Source organism: Elgaria multicarinata, chromosome 8, assembly GCF_023053635.1.
Source record: "Elgaria multicarinata webbii isolate HBS135686 ecotype San Diego chromosome 8, rElgMul1.1.pri, whole genome shotgun sequence".
Taxonomy (NCBI): domain Eukaryota; kingdom Metazoa; phylum Chordata; class Lepidosauria; order Squamata; family Anguidae; genus Elgaria; species Elgaria multicarinata.
Genome location: NC_086178.1, coordinates 96,390,544 through 96,416,125, shown reverse-complemented (window position 1 = coordinate 96,416,125; position 25,582 = coordinate 96,390,544). Strand labels below are relative to the sequence as shown.

The following is a 25,582-nucleotide window of genomic DNA, read 5'->3' as shown; positions in this document are numbered from 1 at the left end:
ATGTGTGGCCACACTTCTCCCCCTGGCTCTCACACAGGGGAGCCTCCTGCTTCAAGTACCACAGCCTCTCACTCTGGGCAGATGAAGCAGCTATAATTGGTGAAGCCCCCAACCTCTGCCTCAGGGTGGGGAGGACACAAGAAGTAATTATATCATTTCCCATGAGATCCCTGCTCTCACTCAGGGAAACTCTTCTCATACAACCGAGGTAATGGTTCAAAGAAGCAGCGAGTTGACAGCCCAGGGGAAGAGAGAGAAATAGAGAATCACCCTCACGGCATCCCGAAGGGGCAAACCAAAGGGGCACACCCCCTTCGGGGACGCCCTGACTGGGGCGGCCCACCGGCTCGTGGCAGGGCAGTTCTTATGGTCTTCAAGCCTCAAGGTCTGAACAGGCTTGGAGACAGCACTCTTCTGCCAATTGGCTGGAGAGAACCTTGGCAGTTGACTCCACTCAGCAATCAATGGAACTGGGAGGTGGGTGGGGCAGTGGCACAAGCAGCAGGCTGCTGTGGATGGCAGAGCAGTCCTCTCCCCCAGTTCTCTTCTCTCACCAGCTCTGAAGTCTTCCCAGCCTCGTGGCAGGGCAGTTCTTATGGTCTTCAAGCCTCAAGGTCTCAACAGGCTTGGAGACAGCACTCTTCATTGGTGTTTAGAAGTAGACTCACCTGTTGTTGCCCAGGAAAATTGTGCCACTGAATCATGGGAAATATTTCAAGCCTTGGAAGGTGAATGCCTATTGTAAAGATTAGCAATACCTTGTGTTATGGACTTAAAACTTCAAAGAATGTTGTGAATAAAATTCTTGGCAACAGGACATGCTAGCGAACTGCTTTAATGAAAGATGCAATTGGATGCATAGCTCTGTTTACTTTGCCATGTGTCGTACTCAGAAGCACATGATTCATATATGTTGCACTGCTGACTGAGATTTCTGTCACCTCTGGTAGAATAGTGGATAAAGTGGGTATTAATGTGGGTATTGTTTACACAATTATTGGGTTCAAGGTAGTTCTATGGTGTACTAAAACATGCTAGTTCTTTTCCAGCCAGTTGAGGGTCATTCTCTTGTCTCTGCCAAATACTTAAAATTCTTTGATGTATCTCAAGGAGGTTCTGTTTTACCAATTTGTTTCTGAATTCTGGGAACCATCGACTACACTTGGAAGATTTCTTTCTCTGAAGCTGGAAGATTTCTTTCTCTGAAGTTGTAAAGACTATCATGTCTTTGTATACAGCCTTTACAAAGTCTGCTTTCATCAATTTATGAAGAAAAACGTATTCATTGGTTTTGTGCTGTATACAAATCACATGGCTCATCCTCAATTAAAGGCACAAATACATGTAGTGAGTAGAGTTACAGCCACCTATTGACAATTTTCTTTGATATATAGAAGAAAATGTTCACCCTTCAGCATGAAGAGGGGTTCTAAATTGAATCTTTTTAACTTAAGTTGAAATGCAACTGGAAGACATAGTGAAATTCAGATAGAAATGTATTATTTCTGACACAATGGCTGTATTCTCATGACACACCAACCAACGATGGCTTGTTTTCCTTGTTTTCCAGAGCAACCCACTCATGTCATCTGTGCACTGTTCCTCCCCCCCCCCCGGTGTTTTCTTCCCCCAAAACAACCCACCCTCAGAAACCATGGTCTGCAATAGGGATCATTTTACTTACAGTGGATTAGCATGTCACCTGGCATTGTCCCACTGGGACAAGCATTGGTTACAAAGATTGCTTACAGAGCCACCTGGCAAGAGCAGCAAAAACCCCACTGCTGCTCTGGTCCTCACAAGCCATCTCTGTTCCCGAGACCTGCCGAGCAACAGATTGTGCCTGCTATCGGCGCTCCCCCTTCACCGCCCAACTCCTCCCTCCACTTTTGCTGGTACACGCTGCAAAGATGCGCTTGTACTTGCATGTGTTTAATTGGCAGAGCAACCTGGAGCAAGCTTGTTGTCCTGCAACGTCCAGCTGTGTCTCAGGCTTCAAAACAGCTGTGTCTCAGGCTTCCTCTCCACTCCCTTCTATGCTGTTCCCAAAGAGCTTCACATGTGGATAAATCCTCACCTTTCATGAAAATGGAAAGTGGTGCATTTATTCAGAAGTGCATCAGGTGGGCCCCAGTATGAGGAGTGTGTATATACAATTGAATTTCATTGCATTTCTGCAAACTTGCAAGGAGTTTGGCCCCCTTTTTTTCTTTTGCTGAAAGTGGGCAGAGAAAGGGTAGCTGGTGAAGAATCTAGCTTGGATCAGAGTGGTGGGTAGGGAAGTAGCACTGGAGAAGAAGGGGTAGGAGCGGAAGGGAGGGAAGGGGTAGGAATATGAAGGGAAGTGGCAAAGGCTTGGGAAGTGGGCTTTGAAATCAGAGTGGTGGGCAAGGAATCAGCACTGGGAAGGAGTGGAAGGGAAGAAAACAGCTGAAACTGGGAGCTAGCAAAGGCTTTGGAATTGGGCCAGTGGTGGGGGTGCGGGGCAGCAGGTCTGGAGCAACACTGGGACAAGAACAGGCTGAACCTGTGGAGGCAGGAGAAGTCACCTGTATTGTTAAGCAGACCAATCGGAGACAGGCTACTGTTGTAGCAGGAGTACAAGGGATGGTGGGATATAGTTCCCACTGCAAAGGAAGCTGAGATACCTGGCTAACCAGGCAGGAGGACTACAAGGGGGAGGGAATTAGGGGCAGGGCGGGGAATAAACTACCCTGTGTTATTCATTTGTCAGATTGGCTGATGAGTACAGTAGGATGTTTGTATAGCCACCTTCCCAGCGTAGCTTGCCACCCATCATGGGTTAGTGTGATATGTGAACACACCCAATGTCTTGTCAAAGGCAAATAGTCTTTGTAGCAGTTTACCTAGATGTTACTGTTCAGGAATGTATGTATGAATACAGTCATATTGGATTTTTAGTGTTTGATCTACCACTGCTTGTGCACCTTCTATAATACTTGAACTTGACCTACGGTAGTGCTTTCTGGAAGATCCAACTGGTAGCTTACTGCTATGTCCCCTCTGATGCTTGGGGAAAGTCAATGGTCAATTTCAAGAGTAGTGTAACTACTTCACTCTTGTCTGTTGTAAACACTGGCATATGAGAAGCATGTGTGCTACCTGTTTGTGAATTGGTCTCAAGGACACAATCTCTAGAGAAGACTAATGGGATATGGGGCAGAGTTTAAGGCTCTGTAGGTCAGTATGTTTCATAGCAATGCTTAAGAATTCAATAAAAGTGATTTTTTTAAAAATGCATGTGTGTGAATTTAAATGGTTTTTAGGCACCTTTTCTTGTGTGCGTAATGGATGGAGTTAGGAAGAGTTAGTATCTTGTGTGTTCTAAGTTCAGATGGGTTTGGCACACTGGGAATAGTGGAATAAAGTTTGAACAAGCTGTAGAGAAATTGTCTATTCTAAACTCTTAAGTGTTGGAGATCCAGACAGGGAGCCTTGGAAAGAAAGATGTAGGTTAACTAGAACCAAACTATGTGTATATATGATGCAGTTTCAGCTAGCTGGCTCTTGATATATTCTGTGCTTTGGTTTTGAAAATAACTACAATTTTATTCTGTTCATCTTTGATGATTGATGAGAAAAAGGTAGAACATGAAGAAATAGACTTTCCTTATATGGGGCTATATGGAACAGTGGAGTATTTATTACAATTATTTACATCCCACCTTTCATGATAAAATTCGACCACATTTGCTTACAAGTAAAGCAACAAAGCATGAAAGAAACTATTATAAAACAATATTAAAAAAATAACTCATAAGGATTTGTCCTATAGGGCAGTTGATGGTAGAAAGCCATGTTGAAGAAAGAAGGGAAAATTTAGCTGGAGCAAGGCCCTGTGGTGATCCTTCCCACAGTTGGTAATAATGGCCCTATTGGGAGAGGAGTTAAGAAAATTCCTTGATGATAACACTTGCACTTCTCATTACTGAATTTCCCCCAATTTTCTATGTTTTAACATACTACTACTGAGGGAAATATTACACTTCTGCTTGTTTGAGGTAGTTTTATATACTTAAAAATATTAGGTGTTATCTTTTTGGCTATGGAATTGTTTACAATTATACATAGTCGAGGTCATTAGATAATAGTTTTGGCAGCTTGTCAAAGATTATTCAAGACAGCCAGACAGGGAATTGCATGGACAATCACAAATCTGCGTTTTCTTTTAACCACTTTTAAAAGAAACCTTCTGGCAAAGGCTGGCAATAAAAATCAGACGTCTAGCTCCAAGTTACAGAAGATAACTTTTCCCAGATTGCAGGAAGAAAGGATGCATTGTTGCTTGTGCAACAAACTGAAACATTAATTTTATTCTGTTACTGGGATCTGAAAAACTTCAGTGTTTTCTGTGAACCCAGTCAAACCTGTAAAAAATGACATTATTTTTCATGGGTGGTTAAGGATTTTGATATGGACACTATCTTAAGAGGGAGCTATACTCCCTTTCCATTCTTCATCACTTGGAGAAACTTTTTCCAGTCATTTGCCACCTAAGAAGATGATGTAGTACCATAACCAGTAACTAATGGTAGAAGAAATATTGGGTTATTTGGCTTTCAGTAGCAATTCGTGGGTTAATTAACCCATTAATTAACCTGTAAATTGTGGTTATCTCAGTTGCTTCCTCTTCCTAGTAATAGTCTTGGAATGCCACAATTGAGAATTGTTTCGCTGACATCCAAACCCAGGAACGTAGGATTGTTCATGGTTAAACAACCCCGGGTTAACCCCAAAACAAGTCATGAGTTAATGTGATGTTGTTTTACCCATGAACAACCCCAAGTTCCCAGGTTCAGACATCATGCAGAACTCAAGGGTTGTTACCAGAAACAGGAAACTGCACAACACTTATCCTCAAAATTAACCCATAAATTGTCAATGGACAGCACTATTACTTCCAAACAAGTTACAGGTGGGAATTGTCTTGAGAAGAGCAAGAAAAGGGTCCTGAATTCCTTGAGAAGTGAGGTATAGCTTGTTCAATCCCTTAATATGTGATTCCAGTCTCCTCAAAACTGTAAGCTTTGGTGAATGACCGGAACTATGCAAAATATTCTAATCGAAAACAGATCTTGTGGGTAAGCAGAGCTCCAAAACGTGATCCACTCACAGTCACTTCATTATTTGTTCTTCAGCTTTTACCCTAAAGGCAGTGGGGGTAGAGATGAGTGCCATAAAATAGTAAGAATAAAAACTGTTTTCAACCATGTCCATAGTAGTTGCTCACCATTATTTGGTTTTAACATCTGTATTCTATAATGCTTATAGGCTCAGTAAAAAGTTGCCAGCATTGCCACACTGGATCAATTTATCCATCATAAACTGTTATGGTGCAACTGAGCAAATGTGGTAAACATTTGATGCTAAATTCCTGTAACTGATGTGATCAGTAACATTTTGGACATCCACAATAGCTCTTGAACTTAAAACAAAAAAATAAAATAAAATAAGCAATGTGTTAATCTGGAAAACTGACAAACTTGTCATAAGTGTCCCATTTCTTAGGCCCTGGGGAAATAAAGAATTTTTCTTCAAAGAAAATACGGTAACTAGAAATAACATTATCCTAGATGTCATATGTTAAGAAATGGGTGGCTGAAAGTGGGCACAGTATTTCAAATGAAGCCTCACTGTTCTTGGTACAAGGTAATTGATGAATCCTCACCCTAGAAGTTTGTTTTCATCTTTCTTAGCAGGTGAGTCGTACCTGGTGGATTGGCCACCATGAGAATAACCAAGATCCACAGTTTTCTGTCTCCTTTACCGTTCCTAGCTGAGTCCTAAAACATTAACTCTACACTTTCTATTATTGCATTAGTTCATAAGAAGGAAATGCATATGAAATGCAGATAAACAAAACTTGAGCTGTAATCAGCTGTAAGTATTGGAGCCTGACTGTATCTCATCTCAGGCCTAGTGTCCTCTGACCAGGAAAGGGCAGGGGGTACATCTCATATACATCTCATATATAAACCTATCTGGCCAATTTCAATATTTCATCATGGGGCTGAGGTTGTATATTCCATTCCCTTGTGTGCTTCAAGACAACTCTGAACTCTCAACTGTGGCATTCCAAGACTATTACTAGGAAGAGGAAGAACACACAGTCGCAGGTAGCACACTAAGCTTCGTCACAATCTTGGATCATAAAGTTCCTGGTTTAAACCCCAAGGTCCCTGGCAGTAGGCCAGAGAAGTCAGCGCGTACCAGACTGATCTCTGCCTTGAGTTTAACAATGGGCACTGCAGGTTATATGTTAAATTCAGAATACGTTATTAATACCAAAATAAGCAAGCAGGTGACATAATTTCCCATAATTAACCCACTAAGTTGTACTTAAAAAAAAAAGAAGCCTTGACTTTTAATGAGCAACAACCATGAGACTTTAAGCAGCTTATAAATAAATATTCATTCTTTCCTGGCAATTAATGTAGAGGAATTCGTGATACCTACCATTTATTTATTTTTACTTGGTTCCAAGAAATCTGAAACTTGGTTCTGCTTGTGTTGGCCAGATACATTGATGCCCACAAGTGCTGTAAGCTATGGTAGACTTCCTGGTTTAGGAACACAAGAAAAAAAACAGTGTTATAACTTAGAGTTTGTAGTTTTACAATTCAGTTCACTCACTCTATTGGTAACTAATGCTTTGGCAGATCAATTGACTGCCACACAGACACTTTAATTATAATCACTTATGGCAAATTTTAATTAGTGAGCCTGTAAATTATGGATCTAATTTTTGAAGCTATTTTATATCTGGAATCTTAATATAAAAGAAGGTAAGACCATCTTCCACATTTTCTCTTTTGAGTACAGAATGTTATGATGTTTGGTATCTCAGAAGGCATATACAAATTAAATTATTGGTTAAGAGGCTACCACCATTCTAATTTGAATACCGCTTTTCTACATAAATGTTCCCAAAGCGGTCATAACACATATATCAATACATGATTGCAATCAACAGCCTATTTATTACCAATTCATCTCGACATGCAATACAACAACCAAAATAAACAATTAATTTAGCAATGCAAACATTCTAACATTTTACATTCACTATAAAACAGACAATACCAATAAAAAACAATGGCCATTGATATTATTTACATAATGCATAAGACAGAGTCAAATATAATTTTAAAAATGTTAATGCTGTTGGCTATACAGTACAAACAGCAGTCAGTTCCTTCAAAGTGCCAAGTGCAAAAAAAATTGCAACCAGATTTCTTATAACCTTCAGCAGATGATCTCATACATGCCCCACCCTCTTTCATGTGGATACAGCTCTGAAAGGCTCCGGCAGCAACCGATACTGGGGTGAGATACTGGGGTTCAGTTTCTTTCCTTGTGCTGTGGATGTTCCTGCTGCTTCTGCTTTCACAGTGCTGAGGAAACACATATCAAGAGAACAGGGTGCGTCCAGATAGAGGGTTCCTGGCGCTATCAGTTCCGTTTTCCCTGCTTAACTGGTTCTCTGGAATGAATACGTTGGGGCTGTTCTCCCCCATTCCACTGCTCCCATATTAGAAGAAGAATCCAATCTGCTGGATCCTGAACTCTCTCCTCTCTCTCCCATGGGCACCTGCAGGGAGTCTGGCAAGTAGAGCACAATCAGGATACAGGGGAGTTTGCCAGTCCCTAGAAAATATGGGGAGGGGGATGGAAGATGGCTTTCATTTACCACTGAAAATATGTCTTTGTTATGGCCAGGCTTACCAGAAAGAAAAAGAAGTGGGGGAAGGGAGAATATCATTGTATTCTTAAATATATATTTAGGAACACTGCCCACAAAGATGGAGCCCGTGGTAAAATCCTTCCTAGTTCTGCTAGGTCGATAGTTACTTAAAATGTCTTCAATTGACTGACAGCCCTTTCCCCCAAGATACTGGTGATGCTGAGGGAGAAAAATCAAATCATTACAATTTCCTTAGTTTGTAAGGTGAATCACAAAATTTATCTTGTATTGGGATATATAGTATTAACATCTTTTCAAGCTTGGCATTTTCTTATGTCTCAAAACAAAGATGAGCAATGTGTGGAGATCCAGTCCATTAACATCTGTAGGGCACACATTCCCCATCCCTGTCCTGAAATTCTAATTGGCCCTGGTTGCCCAGAGGCAAAGCCTGCTGTGTTAATAATACCTCCTTATTCTCCTGACATGATAAATTGCCTTCTTGATGTACACTTTATAGAATACTTGAATTCATTAGCAGTACTTTTAGGTAGCCATTGTGGTGTGGTCAATTGTCAGAATATGTTGTGGTGAATGTAAATGGCATGTGTATCTATTTCATTATGTGCAGTCTACTCTCGCAAACTGTGGCATACATTTGCTATAAACCTAAGGCGCAGAAGTCTTAGGAAATACTTGAAAGGACTGGAGTGCTGCCAGCACCTGTTCTGAATTGTGAACAGCCATCTGGAGATTTAAAGCATGGCTCACCAGGCTGCCATGGCAACCAAGTATTAAATAGAAGCTAGCTATTTGAGTTTAGAAAAACAAAATCCTTATTGAAATTGTGACTCTCCATAATCCTGAACATGCTGGAGAAGCACACAAACTAAAGTAACATTACTGGTGAGGTGATTACAATGCTTTGGAGACTCACCACATGAGAACCAAGGTAGATGGCTATCTGGATATATTCTTTTCCTATTACAGGATCATAGAATCATAGAATAGTAGAGTTGGAAGGCGCTTATAAGGCCATGGAGTCCAACCCCCTGCTCAATGCAGGAATCCACCCTAAAGCATACCTGACAGATGGTTGTCCAGCTGCCTCTTGAATGCCTCTAGTGTGGGAGAGACCACAACCTCCCTAGGTAACTGATTCCATTGTCGTACTGCTCTAACAGTCAGGAAGTTTTTCCTGATGTCCAGCCGGAATCTGACTTCCTGTAACTTCAGCCCATTATTCCGTGTCCTGCACTCTGGGATGATCGAGAAGAGATCCTGGCCCTCCTCTGTATGACAACCTTTTAAGAATTTGAAGAGTGCTATCATGTCTCCCCTCAATCTTCTCTTCTCCAGGCTAAACATGCCCAGTTGTTTCAGTCTCTCTTCATAGGGCTTTTTTTCCAGACCTCTGACCATCCTGATTGCCCTCCTCTGAACATGCTCCAGCTTGTCTGTGTCGTTCTTGAAGTGTGGTGCCCAGAACTGGATGCAATACTCAAGATGAGGCCTAACCAAGGCCGAATAGAGAGGAACCAGTACCTCACGTGATTTGGAAGCTATACTTCTATTAATGCAGCCATATCGCACTGCTGGCTCATATACACTGTGTACATTTTCTTATTGGCATTTTGTCTTCACTACATCTCCTTAGTTATTATAATGTTAGGTTTGCCCCAAATACCTTTGTTCAGTAAAATAAGAAGGGTTGTGCTGGTCTCTCTTTAGGACCACAAGTGGACATTTGTTGATTAGTTGCTTTGCAAAACTAAAGGCTACCATTTTAAAATCCTTTTGAGCAGTCAAATGTGGTTCCAAATACAGCTTCTTCCACAGTTTCACACATAGAGATCCATAAAGCTGCCCACAAACTTTGCCTATCTTGCTAGCAAGCCAAAACATGGTTCTTCAGACTTATTGCTTATGTGTCCTGTTTACAGCCTTGTGTGTGTGTGTGTGTGCGCACACACACACACAAAAACACACACACAGAGCTATAATTAGAATTCTGTTGACCAGGTTGGGGAGTGGGCCTATGCTTGCTGACCCTGACCCCCTCAGTTGCATACCTGCCATCTTCCATGCTTTGGAGGAAGGGAAGGTCTGAATAAAAAAAACCCTGTTCTACATAGGTAAGCTTCCTGTGCAATTTAGAACCCTGTGTGGTAGGTTTCTAACTTGCATGTGGAACCTACCCATTTAGAACAGACTCATTGCTTCAGACTTTCCCCTGCCTGCCAATGTATGAGTGGGTGGGTGGAGCCAAGTGACAAGGCCACAAAAGAGGAGGTGGGACCACCAAGAGTTTTCTAATCAGGTGGGGGTGAACAATTACTTAGGGCTTGTGACCTGAGGCTAGGTTTCGGAGCACCTTTGAAGCCCAACATATTTGTAGGGACAAGCTGCCCCTTTCATATAAGTTCTTAGCCTGGGGAAAAAAGTAGGGCTTTACTCTACAATTACGCAGAGTCACAGAGCCATCATATCCCCCCTCCCAATCCCTGAGTCTCAGTCTAGAGGAGCTTTTCCCAACCTGGTATCCTCCAGATGCGTTGGACTGTAGCTCCCATAATTCCCAACCAAGAATGATGAAAGTTGCAGTCCAACACATATGGAGAGCACCAGGTTGGGAAAGGCTGGTCTCGCTGATCAATCCCCTTGTTCTTGTTTCCAAGTGCCTCTGAAGCTCAGGACAAGATCAGAAACGAACCTCTGCCCACTTACTTTGAGCTGGGCTAGGTGGTCACCAGCAGGAAATATATGCTTGCCTTTGACATGTGCATATGCGGTCAGCTACCTATATAGCAGTCCCAGTCTATAGGTTATAAAGACCTGAATGGGATGCTAGTATAATTGACCCTTTCACATCTCCAACTAAATTTCCTGCCAAGATTGTATACTCCCCTTGCCCTCACTGAGAGAGTATACTGCTTGTGCCTGCAGTAACCAGGATTAACTCGAATGCAGGATTTCTCCATACATCTCTACTAACCCATACAGTACAATAATTGCATCCTGCAGAATAACGGCATTTCCAACCTGGCAGTCAGATTTGAATATGGACCAATAAAAGATGTCTTGCATTTGATGAATGCACACCCTTTTTAGAAATCTTAGTAGCCATTTTAAATAAAATGTTTTTGTATGAAGCTGGAGAACTGAAATAAACCATACATTCAAATGGCAGTAAAATGCATTTGTAAGCAAGGCTATTCATTAGAAATCAGCGTGGAATATACTAAATTGGATTCAGCTGAAAGTAGTTTGACTGAAAACAGTATTTTTTATGTCTTCTAAAAATGCACATTCAGATTAGCGTCTTAATAAAAATATCAAGCAAGGTTTGTCCTGCGGAACCTTCTCTTAATGGAACTACGAGAAGAACCTAAAAGTCAAGTGACGTTTGCAATCCATGTTGCAATAGAAGTGTTTTCCACATTTTCTAGCTTAGTTATGTGCAGTGCTGTTGACCTGAGTATACATTTCAGCAGTCATCCCAGAGCTCTTTTCCACAATGCACCTAGTACTGAATGTAATTATGAGTGTAATATGTATGCGCATTAAAGTACCTTGTTTATTCATGTGACTTGGGGTACTAAATTGTTCAGATAAATAGGCCATGTTCTTTCATAGGGTTACATTTACAGTATGGCTAAGAAGAGGCTATGAAGATAAAAATCTGGTCGCTGTGAATAATTTGGGTGTGTGCACTGCTGTAATGTGCTAGAATCCCCCACTCCTTCATAGGTACCTGTACAGACAAGCAGGAAAAGAAGAATGAAATTACTCTGAGCCACCTGTTTTCTTTGCCCAATATGTAAAGTGATAAATGAACATATTTATTTACATTGAAAACTGTTTGTCTGAAACAGCAAGTGTTAGCAAAGTTATGTTCTGTCTAGTTTGGATCTATCTCCTAACTGTTTTCTGCCTGGCAGTTTTCTGTGTAATATGTAAAGCTTTCATATTCTTAGGCTTCCCATTCAATTCAATCTCAAGAGCCTCTGCAGGTCATATGTAAACAGCTTGCAATTTCTCAGCTGGCAGCAGCCCATCAAACAGTTCAATTCCCAATGCCAAAGCCTCTGGGAGCAATCCAAAATTAAGAGTGTTCCTGTATGAATGGGAAATATTCAAGTCTGATTGCAAACTGTGAAATATGGATAATCTGTACTAACCCTCTGAAAGATAAAAAAAAATACTTTTTGCCAATACTTCTGGTTTTGTTATAAACTCTTCTAGGTAGTTTTAACTATATAGAAAAAGAAATGTGACTATGACTAAACATAAAAACTTCCAATCTAAAAAGAAAAAGAGAAAAGAAGGTATGCATTGAGGAAAAAGTCCTAATTTTTTGACTTAAGAAATACTGTATTTCTTCGATTCTAAGACGCCATCAATTCTAAGACGCACACAAATTTCAGTACCACCAACAGAAAAAAAGCTTTGATTCTAAGAAATAATAAACGCACCCGCGATTCTAAGACACACCCCATTTTTAGAGATGTTTATATTGGGGAAAAGTATGTCTTAGAACTGAAGAAAAACAAGCATTGGAGTTACTATGGAGGGAGTTATAAGAGGCCCAGTCTAAAACAGTGTTCAGTATGGTTAAACCCTTTGGAGTCAACGAGCACTAGAATACTTGTATTGGATTGTGACTGGAATATACAACTCTTGATATGGCAGGTTCACAAATTTGGAGTTAGGGTTGAAGTATGCCTTGATGTGAACTTCAGACGAAACAACTTTCTGGCACCTTTACAGAAGCAGTTCTTTTAAGTTATCATATGTTGTCAGATTATTTTGAAAGTGTCTGGAAAAACCAGTTCTTCTCATTTTTTTTCTCATGCAGTATTATACCTTCATTGCATAATTATTGTGCACTTCTTGCCTAACCTAATTTTTTATGTTTCTCAACAGGTTGGTCTTTGGGATGCTGTATCCTGCTTATTATTCATACAAAGCTGTAAAGACAAAAAATGTGAAGGAATATGTAAGTTTACTGTTTAAATACCTTTTACAGTACTGGGTTGTATTTGCATTTTCAATGTGCATTATGCTACAGGCGCATCAAAAGTTTGGACCCAGTTTTCACGTCACACTGAAATTGTTTGCACCATGTTGCAATCCTACTTCATGCTTGATTGAACCATGTTAGATGTAACACTGGTTTCCTATAAATGTTGGTAATAAATTGGGAACTATCTTTGGGAACATGTTCTTCTTAGCCACCCTCCTATATCTGATATATATTCTCCCTTCCCACTCTAATTGTGTTTTAGCGGTATGATGGCACAGTCATTAACTAGCCCCCTTTTAATTGACTGTCTAGTTGAACTGGGATATGGTACTAGCTTGAACCCCTATCCTTCTGAGGGTTGTACTTTTCCCCCATGCAGTTATCCCAATTCATTGGAGAGTGTGGGGAAAGGAGACTATGCAGCACACTACATTGTACACTGACCTAAAGGATCATGGGGCTTCCTTCTCCTTCTACTCCTAGTATTCAGTTGTGGTACCCCATCTGTGGAGTTCTCTCCCCAGGGAGGCTTGACTAGTACCTGTTCGTTTAGTGCCAGATAAAGACCTTTTTATTCTTCCATGCTTTAAATTAGATTTCTAATTAACAAATAAAATATTTAACGTGCTTTTTTGCGTTTACATTTCCCCTGCCTCAGAATTGAAGCTACCAGATATTTTGAGAAGTAATGAAAAACAACATGTACATGAGCAAGAATCAACCCTTATTTTCCTCTTTCTTCAGAGTTCTGCAGATAAAACTGCCCTTTAAACATTAATTAACATTCCGTAGTAGAATAGAGAGATGCAGGCTAGAATGCTGTATTATTAACTACACACTTGACTATGCATACAGTACAGGTTCTGTTCCTGTGTCCATATCTACCAACTTTTTGAGCAAAATACATAGTAGCTCCTGCTTCCTTTCCTTTTATAATAGGACTTTTGTTGGGTGGCAGAAAACCAATGAATTGGGTAAACTATATAGTCAGTTGAAGTATGACTTAATGTTGTGGGAATTGTATTGGGGACATTTACAATGTTATACTATGCATGTCTAGTGCCACAAGATTTTGTTTTTACTTAAAAGTAAATGTCATTGAATTCAATTGGGCTTACTCCCCAGTAAGTGTGCAGGGAGGGTTGCAGCGTTGGTGCTTAAATGAGCTTAAGAGAGGAGGTCTTTGTTTCCTTAAGCAGAGGGTTTTTTTTCATGATAACAGAACATGGACTTTATATCTTTCTTTTTGTTATGACTGGTCAATCTTAAAAGGGAATGCAATGAGATAAATGTTGTTAATGTCTGATTTAACTGAACTTGGATGTTTCCTCAAGTATGCAATTTGCAAATAGGAGGTACATAAAAAATATAGCCATGAATAAAAATCAGATATTCTACATCAATAGTTCTCTTTTTTATTCTGTTTTGAAAATGCCTATGAGAGCGGCTAGAAACTTCTAACAAAAAAAAAGTGTGTGGTGGTAGTGGGAGAAACAGACAGATAATTTTAAAGCAGCCTTTGGACCACCTTGTAGAATTTTGCAGGAGTGTGGATTACAGAACGGTCTGCTTTCAGATTTGCATATTAATTTGGGAGGTGTGGATCAGGTGACTTTGCTTTGGAATGTGGACCCTTGCTCCTCCTCTGCAAATTCCTCAGGCATCCCTACTTTGGAATAGGGCATCTAACACTCTCATTCTTGAAACAGTCAGAATTGTAACCTCTTGTGTTCTGAAGGTACTTCAGCCAAGTTTCCTCCTTACAGCCATCACAAAGCAGTGAGCTTTGATAAGTTAAGTAGGTTGTGTGTCCGTGAAGGTGTAATTACACAGAAATTATATTACTAGTGGAACTTCAACCAACACAATCTTTATAAAGATTAGATAGGGATCTGGGAAATGAGGCAATACACACTTTTGTGTTCCTATACCTAATCATAATCAAGATTGAAGATATGATATGGGAGGTATATCTAGTTAAATAGATGGTGTCTTCCTCTCTGGCTGCACAGTTTTGTGAACTAAATATTGAGATGGATCTGGGATTGTATGAAAGGAAGGCAATAGGGCTTCCCTGCACCTACCCCGCTCTTCCTCATTGCAACCACCTGGGCTTCCTCAAAAAGCTGCTTTTGAATGGAGCTATGGTGGTAGTTCACTTCCTTATTGTATCATCTCTACATGGTATTCCACCGCAGAAAGAGATAAATGGAGGGAGCATAATGATACGTCTTTCTCATTTCCATTTTTATACTTTTCACATGTCCCGCTTTGTCAGTGCTTAAACAGAGAGAAAGACACACAAAAACTTGTGAAACAGCCCTTAAAATGAATGGAAAGCCAGTCTGTGATCTGTGTATATGCTAACATACTCCTCTACAGAATTACAAGTTAACAGTGCTGTAGTGGAGCAAGGGTTAGGGACACTGATGTCACCTGTCGCTACTCCCCTCAGAATTCCTTGTCCCCTTTGAGCTTTATTTATTTGATTTATACTCCGCTTTCTACCAGAGAAATGGCACTCAATGCGACTTACAGTTTAGCTGCAATAAGAACACAGTGCTACAAATATTGGCACACCAAATAGTGGCTGATATTGAAGAAGAAGAGTTGTAGTAATTCAGACATATACATAAAATTATCTAAAGTAACCCAGATGGCAAATGGGCAACTGGACTCTTGGGATAGACTAAAATATAATACAACGTAATGAATTAAAGGTATAGATTGAGTAAATTTAGGAAAGGCTTGAATCACTAAGTAATAGATATTATTATTATTATTATTATTATTATTATTTTATTATTGTTATGTACTACTAACCTTCATAGAGTGAGCACATAACACTAATGTAGATTAGGTTTGTGCCTTTTTTTAGCATTTCCTGCAGAAATACCATATACTGGCATTCCTTGAATTGGTAACTGAATATGATTTCAGCAACATGGTTAATGAGATGTGTTACTGTCCAGTTAAGTGTTATGCATGTCAGACTGAATTATTGTTAAACTTAGGTGAACTTTAGTTCCTCAAGACCGAATTAACCAGCCTGTCATCCAGAATGTTTGGTTTATAAAATGCCCTAAGCAGGCACTGCTTGAAATATTGAATCAGTTATCTAAGAAAATCTGTTCCTCCATTTAAAATAGATTTCTCTTCCAGAAATCCCCTTTCCACCAGTAGCTGATTGGGTTCAGATAACATGCTCTTACTCATCATAGGTTATTTAATGCACGATGAGTCACAATACATGTGGGTGCCAATTTCCACATGTAACCCCTGCTTGGTGGTGGTTGTGTTGTTTGAATCCAGATAGTTTGGGTTATGCAACTGTTACACAACGCTTTCATAACCCTAAAACAGACCATGGGTTGCATATTAGATAACTCATGGTGGGTTGTGGTGTGGTGTGAACAGCCCCATTGTGTTCAAATAATTATTGAAAATATGTGAGCATATAAACATTAAGGCAACTACTGAAACATCCTTCTCAAGACCTGCCATTTAAGCCTCTTCCTCTCCTTATGAACACACACAGATTTATTGGGTTTTCAGGGTATATTTTCTTTGTAACTAAAGTGGAATAAAACATACAAAGGATGTAGATTAAAAATCATACTCCTGATATTCTGAAGTTAGCAATATTACTGTTCTTGCAAGATCTTCCAACTAGCTGGGCCCTTTTGTGATATTTCTGGTTCAGCATTTTTCTTGCTCTTTCTGAAATGACTTCATATGTAGCAGTTTCAATTCGGAAGAAATCTGAAATGAACTTGTTTATGATGGGATTTCTGAATTAGAAACTGCAAATTCTCAACTTTGTAAACAAAGTCAACTAAAACTGCCCACCAAAATTAGAAACTACCCTGGCTTAAGGAAAACTAACAGAACTGGGACTTGAGTTCCTTCAGTGAGGTAATAGTTGATGCTAGGGCAAGTTTCCCCAAACACTAAAGAGACCCACATCCCGTGAATCTATAAATGTGGCTTTGGTAAATTATACTGGACAATGAAGGTAGTGGAACCCTATTAAGCATGTTGTAGTTTCTGATCAGTCGCTTTCTTTGCACTATTTTGAATCACAGCAGTTGTATTAATAAAAAAATGGCTAGAATTCTAAATTCACTTGTTCAAACTACATGCATTAGTAGCTGAACTGCAAGCAAATTTCTAAACTAAGAATACACGATGAGGCAGAAAAGTTGGACCACATATTTCATACAATCTATTTCCATAATTTTTAATTTAAAATGTTAGATAATATTATCTATCATTCAAACAGTTAATTCAGTGGTTCTCAACCTTTTTTGCTCCTTTCCCCCCCTTTCACCATTGTTCAGAATATAATTCCCCCCTTCCCAAGATAGTCTAATTCAAAAGGTGCATTCCAAATAATATGCATATAATATTGAAAATCTTTTACTTTTTTCTATATTAGTCCCATTTAAAGGGGCAACGCAAAGCATGGCTCCGTTTACATTCTCAGCTCCCATGCTTTGCATTGCCCCTTTAAATGGGAAGCTTGAAACTTCTAGCATAGGGAGGGAGGGAAAAGAGAGCAAAGGCCTGGCTTTTGCAGATGACATAATAACTTGTAGGAAGACATCTACAGGACATCATACTTTGCTGAATAGTGGTTCCAGCTCCCCCCCCCCTTGGAACCCTAAAATTCCCCCACGGGGGGGGGGGGAATTCCCCCCTTGTTGAGAACCCATGAGTTAATTAGATTGCATTGTCAATATTTTTTTGCCCATTGTGGATTGAATTAACACTGAAGTCATTTCCCCCAGGAATTCCTGTTTCTATCGTGAGAACAATGTGTTTAGTTTTAAAGCTTCCAACTATTAGGGCTGTTAAACTATGATTTAGCATTATGAGAATAAGTTTCCCTTTCCCTTGGGCTTGCAACTCCCCTCTTTCGGCATGGCTGAGAGGGAAGTTGAAAGCTTTTGCTTTCATTTTTTATTAACTGCAGCTTGACAAGTGTCTGAACCTGGAAATCTTAATCTCGAAACCATTAGTTTCAAAAGGGCTACCCTCAACCTATAGTTTATGAAGAGGGTTTGTTTCACTAACCATAGTTGAAATTAGTCACATTCTAGGATTTAGGTAAGATGCCAAACTGCAGTTAATCTAAAACTGAAGCAAAAGCTTCCCATTACAGCTTCACCAGAAGAGTGGGGAGGTGCATGAGCCTGGAAGGAGGCTAGGCTCATTGTTATGTAAACAAATACAGGCGCTGTTCAGACAACACATTAAGCCAAGATTATGCCACTAACTCTTTTGCAGCAAATGGTTAGTGAGCATCTTTAAACCGTGGTGATGTAGTCACACGACACACTAAGTCATGGTTCATGTGAAACACTAAGTCATAATGTTTAGCTCAAAATGCTTAACCACCATGGCTTAGCGTGTTGTCTGAAGACAGACACAACCTAATTGCCCTTAATAGTCTTGCAGGACACAATGAAGCTTGTATTGTGCTCTCATAATTAACATAATTTAAATACTTTATTTCACTCTTTAAATCCTCATTTTGAACTGAGAAATCCTCATTTTGAGCTGAGAAATCCTCATTTTGAATTGAGAAAGAGAGGCACAAGACTGAACTTTGACTTACTGACTTGGGTAAAAGGCAAAAAGTCTGTTATCATGTGAGGATTATGTACCTGGACTTCAGCATTTTGCTTGTAATTTGCTTTAAGTGGTTTACTTCCTTTCAAACTGCTGCAAATGCAAATAATCAGGCAGTTCAATTCTTTCAGCTTCTTGCAACACGCATTTAAGTACATGTGGGGGTGGGCGGGGTGGAACTGGTAAACTGCAGAAGTTGCAACTGAACTGATAATACAGTGTTCATAACAGAAAAGTGTGCAATGTCCTGTTAGGTATAGTAAGTAAAAACGCTTGGAACAGTAATATAAAATTGTGTAATTTTTGAGTGTGCACGATTCATAATTTGAAAAATGAATGTAAAGCTCTGTGCAGATCCTTGAAAAAGGACATAGAGACTAGAAACAGTTAACCCTTACTGCATTTGCTCACTGAGAAGACACTATTTTGTAGTGTTAGTACAACTTAATAAATAAAACCAAAGTCTATTATCTCTGTTTGGCCTATGATTTGAGTTGATAAAGCCATGAAAGCTTAAATTCAACTCTCTCTGTATATCAAGTTGTGTGCTCTTCACAACTTCTTGACTTAGTTTTCTGCATATACATGGATCTTGTACTATCTGTTTGTAACTTCCTTTGGTGAGCTGTAACAGTAAGCTTCCAGGAGAAGAAAAGATAGTACAGTTTCATGCAGACATGACTCTGTCGAGTCTGTGCATGCATGAAGGAAATCAGGACTGCCCTTTCTCTAGGCTGGCTTCATGGGCATATATTTGCTGTCATGATTAGATAAGGGCCTACAAATTTAAGCCCAAGGCTGACCTGATCAATTGTTACTCTTAGTTTTGAGAGGTAATAGTCACAAAGGTGGGGTCTACATGGGTAGACAACTTGAGAATAATGTCTAGTCAGCAGATGTCAGGGTGGGGTAGTGCAATCCCAAGCCCACATCCTGTTAGGCTCTTCACAGACCTGTAGTATTCAGTAATTGCTCTGAATCGAATATTTCACTCCTATGTTTAAATATGAACATTCATATCAACATGTGAGTGTTGAATTAAACAACCCATCCATTTTTAAAAAATTCAGACATTATACATATAGCAAGTACATGTTCTATCAGAACACAAACCATCAATTGTTAAGGCTTCAATAGCTGCTAGTCATGATGGTTATATATCAGCTCTAGTATCAGGGGCAGTATGCCTCTGTATTACAGTTACTGAGAAATATGGGAGAGAGGGTGCTACTTGTGACCTTCCTGTGGACATTTGGTTGGCCACTGTGAGAACAGAATGCTGGATACGCCTTTAGTTTGATCCAGCATGGCTCTTTGTATGTTCTTAAACCTAAGAAGTTTTTTTGGAATTCCTCATGCTGTAAATATTTTCTAAAACCTCAAATTTGGTTTGTTTTTAGGAGATCATCCTAAGTAGTTGGTGTGGTCCTTTAATGAATATAGTGGAATACTAAGGCCTTAGCTAGACCATGCTATATCCCGGCGCAAACCCTGGGATCGTCCCTGTGCATCCAGATGACGCACAGGGGATCACGGGATCAGGGAGGGATCATCCCTCCCTTGCTCTGGGATACAGCCCTCCCCTTTGGGCCCGGTTTTTCCACAGTCTCGGGCTGAGCCCGAGACCACGGAGCGTGTGGCCCGTTTCCGCGGGTTTACCCGGCTCTGCACGATTACTTGCTCAGAGCTGTGAGCTGTGCACGGGATGCAGCACTCCTCAGGAGCGCTGCGCCCATCGAGGATAAGGTAGGGGGGAGTGGGGAAAGTAGTTAAAATTAAAAAAAACTTACCTTTGCGCACAAGCGTTCGTGCGCTCTGTCCTCTTTAAAAAATAAAAAATAGCGGATGCAACACCTCTCTTCCTGAGGTCATTGCGCCTTACATGTAAATGGGGGCAAGATCTCAAGTTAATCACAACGTGAGGTCTCCCCTTCCTTCCCCCGGATTTTCAGGTAAGTCTAGCTGAGGCCTATGTTAACATCAGGATTTCGAATTCTTTTAAAGCATGTTTTTTACCCTGCTCTACAGTCCAAAAGGTGCCCAGGAAAAAGGGATGAGGATTGGAGGGGAAACAAGCAAGCTCAGACAGTCATTCATAAAGTGAAATAGTAATTCTTTGACGACCGAATGGAAACCATTCAGGGAGAGAGAAGAACCCAGTGGAACTGGTTTTCCAGTTGCAGTAATTGAACAACCTGGGCTGCTTCTAATTGCTATTACCCCAAATGACAAGGTATTATTTTTGGCCCATTCATTTTAAAGCACAGTGACTTCACCTCTGCAAAGAATATTTTATTTCTAAATTGCTTTTAAAATTTGTAACCCATGAAACACAGCTCCATGGAGTCACCAGGGTGATTAACATGCATGTTTGCCGGAAGCTTGAATTACGCTTGTGTTGTAAAGCTAAGCTATTTTCCTCCCATTTTCTTAGCTTTAAAGCCTTGTGCTCCAGCTATGAAAGTTCACATAAAGGTCAGTTTTACAGATAAGACAGCCCGTCAGTGTAGTAACTTTAGCTTGCATGTACACTAATTTAACTCTGTTCACTCAGGCTTAAAATACCTTCTAATTCCTTTGAGAATTAAGCTTAGGATTTTGTCACATGACTAGCTTTCTGCTCAGTCTGAAATATTAAGAACTCTGTCTAAACCTGAGGAATTTCAAGAAGTAAAGTGAGTGAGCACGTCATATTTCAGGACATAATGCATAGCTTTAAAACAACAAATACTGTTTTAATATTGCTTGAATATGTTAGGCTGTCATCTGTGTAAATATTTTTTCCAATGCAATCCTGTATATGTGTACTCAGAAGTAAATTGCAATGAGTTTAATGGGATTTACTCAGAGGTAAGAGTATTGGATTGCAGACTTTAATCATATGTATATTAACTGCCCAATTAAATGGTTAAGTCTACATATCACTAAATAAAACATACCCTCGCTGATTTAAATTGGTCCTCATCATTAATCAGCTGAAGCTTTAGTTAGTTGATCTGCTAAGTAAATTATAGCTTGCAACCTTTAAAAAAAATTGTTGTAGAAATGGCGTGTCTTTAAATTCAGTGGTTGCATCTCTGATTTTTATTATTTTTGTCTTTACTGTTAGTGTGGTGGCATTTTGATATTGGCTGACTTCCAATAATAAGAGAGATGGGATTAAAAGTGTCTGGCTAACAAAGTGCTGGGAAATGGTTTGAAGTTCTAAAAATTTTATTATGTATTTGGAAGCAGGATAATTGGATAGAACGTGCCCATAACCTGCCTTAAATAAAATTGGGTAACTTCCAACCTCAATTATTGCTTTAAAAAAGTGAGGGAAGGTAAAATAGCGTCTGACTATTTTTGTGGTGCTGCTCTGAGTAGTGTGCATAGCAACAGATTCCTTCAGACAATTGGTCTAAAGACTGACATGTGACATCAGTCTGCGTAGAAAATGTAGAATAGACAGATTAAAATACCTTATTGGAACAAATCCTTGAACTTAATACTGCAGCTCATTTCTCAAGTGGCAAATGCCTTAGACAGTTACTGAAATAGTGATTACAAACTGGAGATGCTGTGTTTGTCCATGAGACATATGCTTTCAGAATCTGCACTGCCTTTAACAGCACATTAAAAGAAGCTCACCACAGCACGTGTTCCCGTCCATGTTCCTGTATATTCTGTGCCTGGTGCTCTCACAGGCTCTGTTTGTAGGATCCTATCTCGGTTTATTAAGCCAATATGTGACTGAGCCTTTTGTTTGCATGTGTAATCTCTTTACTCCTCCCTTTGCTCAAGCCACAGTATGATGGCAAATTTGGAAGTGGGGCCCACAAAAAGGGCCACGGTGCATAGAGGCTGCATGTTGTCCACCCCTAATTTAGAATATATAAATTGGTAGTATAGTGTGTTTTCTTACAGGATAGAGATCGCTTTATACTTCAGTGGATTGTAATAATGAGGCCATGACCTGTAATGTTGCTTTTTATTCTTTGTCTAAGCTAGTCCATGCATCAATAGCATATGGAATCTATCTTGGCTCGCAACTTCTAATTGCTGGTGGAGGATGAATGCTCCTCCACATAAAAAGCCTTTGCACATGGAAAGCTAGGATGTGGGGAATAAAGATTTTGACTTGGCCATTTCCCTATTAGCTAGGAATCGCTAACAATGAATTTTCAGCACACTCACAAAATTCTAGTTCCCAGGATATCAGTTTGGTTTTGGTGGAAATAGGAATGTACCTTGTACTATTGCTGCCAAAACTAGTATTTGGGAATGCCATTTGTTGTGGCTTACTTCACTGATGAGGATTATGTTTAGAAGAAAGAAGAATTCATTGTGACTACTTTCTAGCTTTAGAAGCTGGTGGATTGTCTAGTTTGAAGATTTGGGGAGCGTTGTTTTACAAATAGTGCCCATTTAAGGAAAGTGAAGGAGTTTCTTGCTTATTGAATGAATGATTTAACTGGTAACAGTGCAGCAATAGTCACTTGCAGCAATAGTCACAGTTTGTTCCCTTTCCAGTAGAATTTGGTCTGACAGAGCTACTTTGATATAGGCTGGAACAAAAAGGCTTCTAATTCTTTCAGCTTCTGTCTGATTCTTATGGATCTCATAGAAGTAAAGTTCATAAATGCAAACAGCAATTCTGCATGGTTTGTTTTGTTAAAATGTACATATAACCAATTAAGTATTTTCTTATCCATAGATTTATGTGGAACTAAAATCGTTGTCTTAACATCCACATCTTTCATTTTTAGGTGCGGTGGATGATGTACTGGATTGTGTTTGCTCTTTATACTGTTACTGAAACAATAGCAGACCTCATGATCTCTTGGTAAGGTCCATATGGTTGCAAAGCATAACACTACATTTGGGTGTGATGTGTTGCAGTGTGCACTGTAAGCAGTTGAGAGAGTGTCAAAAGCCCCTTAATTTATTACATATTACTTCCATGGAAGTTTGGAGTTATAAAACAGCATTATTATGTCTAAATCTAACATAGCATTATTATATATAAATCTAGCATCTACAAAACAAGATTATCTATGAAAATTTAAGCATCAACATTTTGCTTAAAATATAATATTGGGCAACATAACCCAAAGCTAACTGAATTAGAAGGAATGTAGCTGTTTCTGAAAATCACATAACCCAAACTTGGATTCTAATTTATGTTTTGCAGGTTTCCGCTGTACTACGAGCTGAAGATTGCTTTTGTTATTTGGTTGCTCTCTCCGTATACTAGAGGAGCAAGTTTAATATATAGGAAGTTTCTTCATCCTCTTCTTTCTTCAAAAGAAAGGGTGAGATTTCTTCCCCTTGTTGTGCTGTTAAAGTCATTTATTCCAGTACATAAACAATTTAAATGCAGTCGGGGTGGGGAAGACCCTTGCTTTAGAACCTTGTACTTAACACATGAGAATGTTATTGCACGTGTCAAATTAGACTAATGTCTGTACTTATGGTGTGTGCTTTTCCCCCTTAGGAGATCGATGAATATATTGTGCAAGCAAAAGAACGTGGTTATGAAACAATGGTTAACTTTGGTAAACAAGGCTTAAATTTAGCTGCTACTGCTGCGGTGACTGCAGCTGTAAAGGTAAAAATGTTTCTAATTTAACTGTTTAGTGTAGAAATACAGTGTCTGAATACATATAGAAAGACAAGCTAGATACCGTTTCTAACAGTACATTCTAAAAGTATGTTCTCTCAAACACTGGCTGTATTCTGTTTTTTTTAATAGTGAAGATGACTCTTTCTTTCTTTCTTGTTGCCTTTTCTTGCTGGTAAACACACTCCATAGGATTTCTGGCTTCTTTCTGCTGTTTTCCTTCAATCAAGTTGAGGTAATTGCTCGTGGAAAATTAAAGCATGAAATAATGCTACACTACATATGAGTGGGAAATGAATATAAGTCCCTACTGAGTTCTCTTTACTTTTTAGAATAAAATATTAATTCACTACATGAACTTGAAACTGCTCTTGCTTAGAGTTGTATAATATTAGGAAACATTAATTTGGGCTGTTTCATTTAGACTCAAAGGTACTCCCGGCTTTCTGTAACCTGTCTTGGAAGTATTAAGGGGCTCAGCCCTAGCTATAATTTAGGCATCTGGTTAATAGGCACTAGTGAAGTCATTTGTAACTGTAACTATAGCAATCTACAAAGAGATACTGTATTTAATTATTTATTTATTGCATTTCTATACCGCCCAATAGCCGAAGCTCTCTGTATGCTTCTGAGCAAATCTTTGATTAGAATAGTTGGGTAAAGATAAGCTGAACAACTCTGATATTAAGTTGCAGTAAATTTCTGTGCACATCTTTTGAAGGGAAAGATGCCTTTCCTTAGCATCTGGGAGATGAGATGAGGGTATGGATTTAAGTGTGTGTGTGTGTGTGTCAAACTTCCTCTCCTCCCCCTGTCTTAGGTATTTCTAGAAAAGTATAATTGTAATAGTAGATGTGAGTCTCTTCCTTAATATAGCAGTGTTCTTCTTCGTTGTCTCTGTGCATCACACATATGGGCTCTATGCCTGCATGAAGCCGTGTTATACAACTTCTATAGCTGAGGAATTTCCCAGGGTGTGTGTCCCTAGCAGGTTTCCATCTGTTCCCTCAGTCCGCTTTCGACCGCCATTGCAGTAGCTTCATAGGCCCTTTCTACACCTAAGGATTATCCCAGGAAAATGGACGGATCGTCCCTGCCTGCTCCCGGGATCCCCTGTGTGTTATTTGCATGCACAGGGATGATCCCTGGAAAAAGGGCAGGTGTAGAAATGGCTATAGGGAACTTTTCTGATTACTCATTGTTTGTAGTAGGTGTTCTGAATACCTCAAAGGTGATTTTCAATACCCCATTAATTCCAAATTCCTTTTCACTGCCAGCCAGTGGATTAGGTCCTTTTGAATCAAGCAGTTAGTAGAAATGTTTAACGGAACATGCTTGAAGTTAGTATTTTTTTTTTCATACTAAATTGAGATGGTGAATGCAGGAGAGAACTCTTTAAAAACCCGTGCTGCAAGAACATTTACAGTTGAGGAGTACAGGGTTTTCCTTAATGTTTCCAGATGAGATCATGTGAGACATGTGATCTGTGGATCACATCTGGCAAGAGATGGCGATTAATCCTAGGCATAGCTTGATCACAGGGCAGTCTGTACTGGCCTTATACACAGGCTAAGGGATTTCCTTATTTTTCTATGTTAATAGAGCAGCAGGTGTG

General features: G+C 39.6%; 1 protein-coding gene across 1 annotated transcript in view; it reads left to right on the top strand.

The window, feature by feature from the left end:
- Positions 1 to 25,582, top strand: part of REEP3 (receptor accessory protein 3) — a 50,009-nt gene that overhangs the window by 10,716 nt on the left and 13,711 nt on the right. The window contains exons 2-5 of the mRNA XM_063133066.1: positions 12,632 to 12,704; positions 23,114 to 23,190; positions 23,539 to 23,659; positions 23,842 to 23,955. Of these exons, the coding sequence (XP_062989136.1) occupies positions 12,632 to 12,704; positions 23,114 to 23,190; positions 23,539 to 23,659; positions 23,842 to 23,955 (385 nt within the window). The remainder of the gene's footprint in view (positions 1 to 12,631; positions 12,705 to 23,113; positions 23,191 to 23,538; positions 23,660 to 23,841; positions 23,956 to 25,582) is intronic.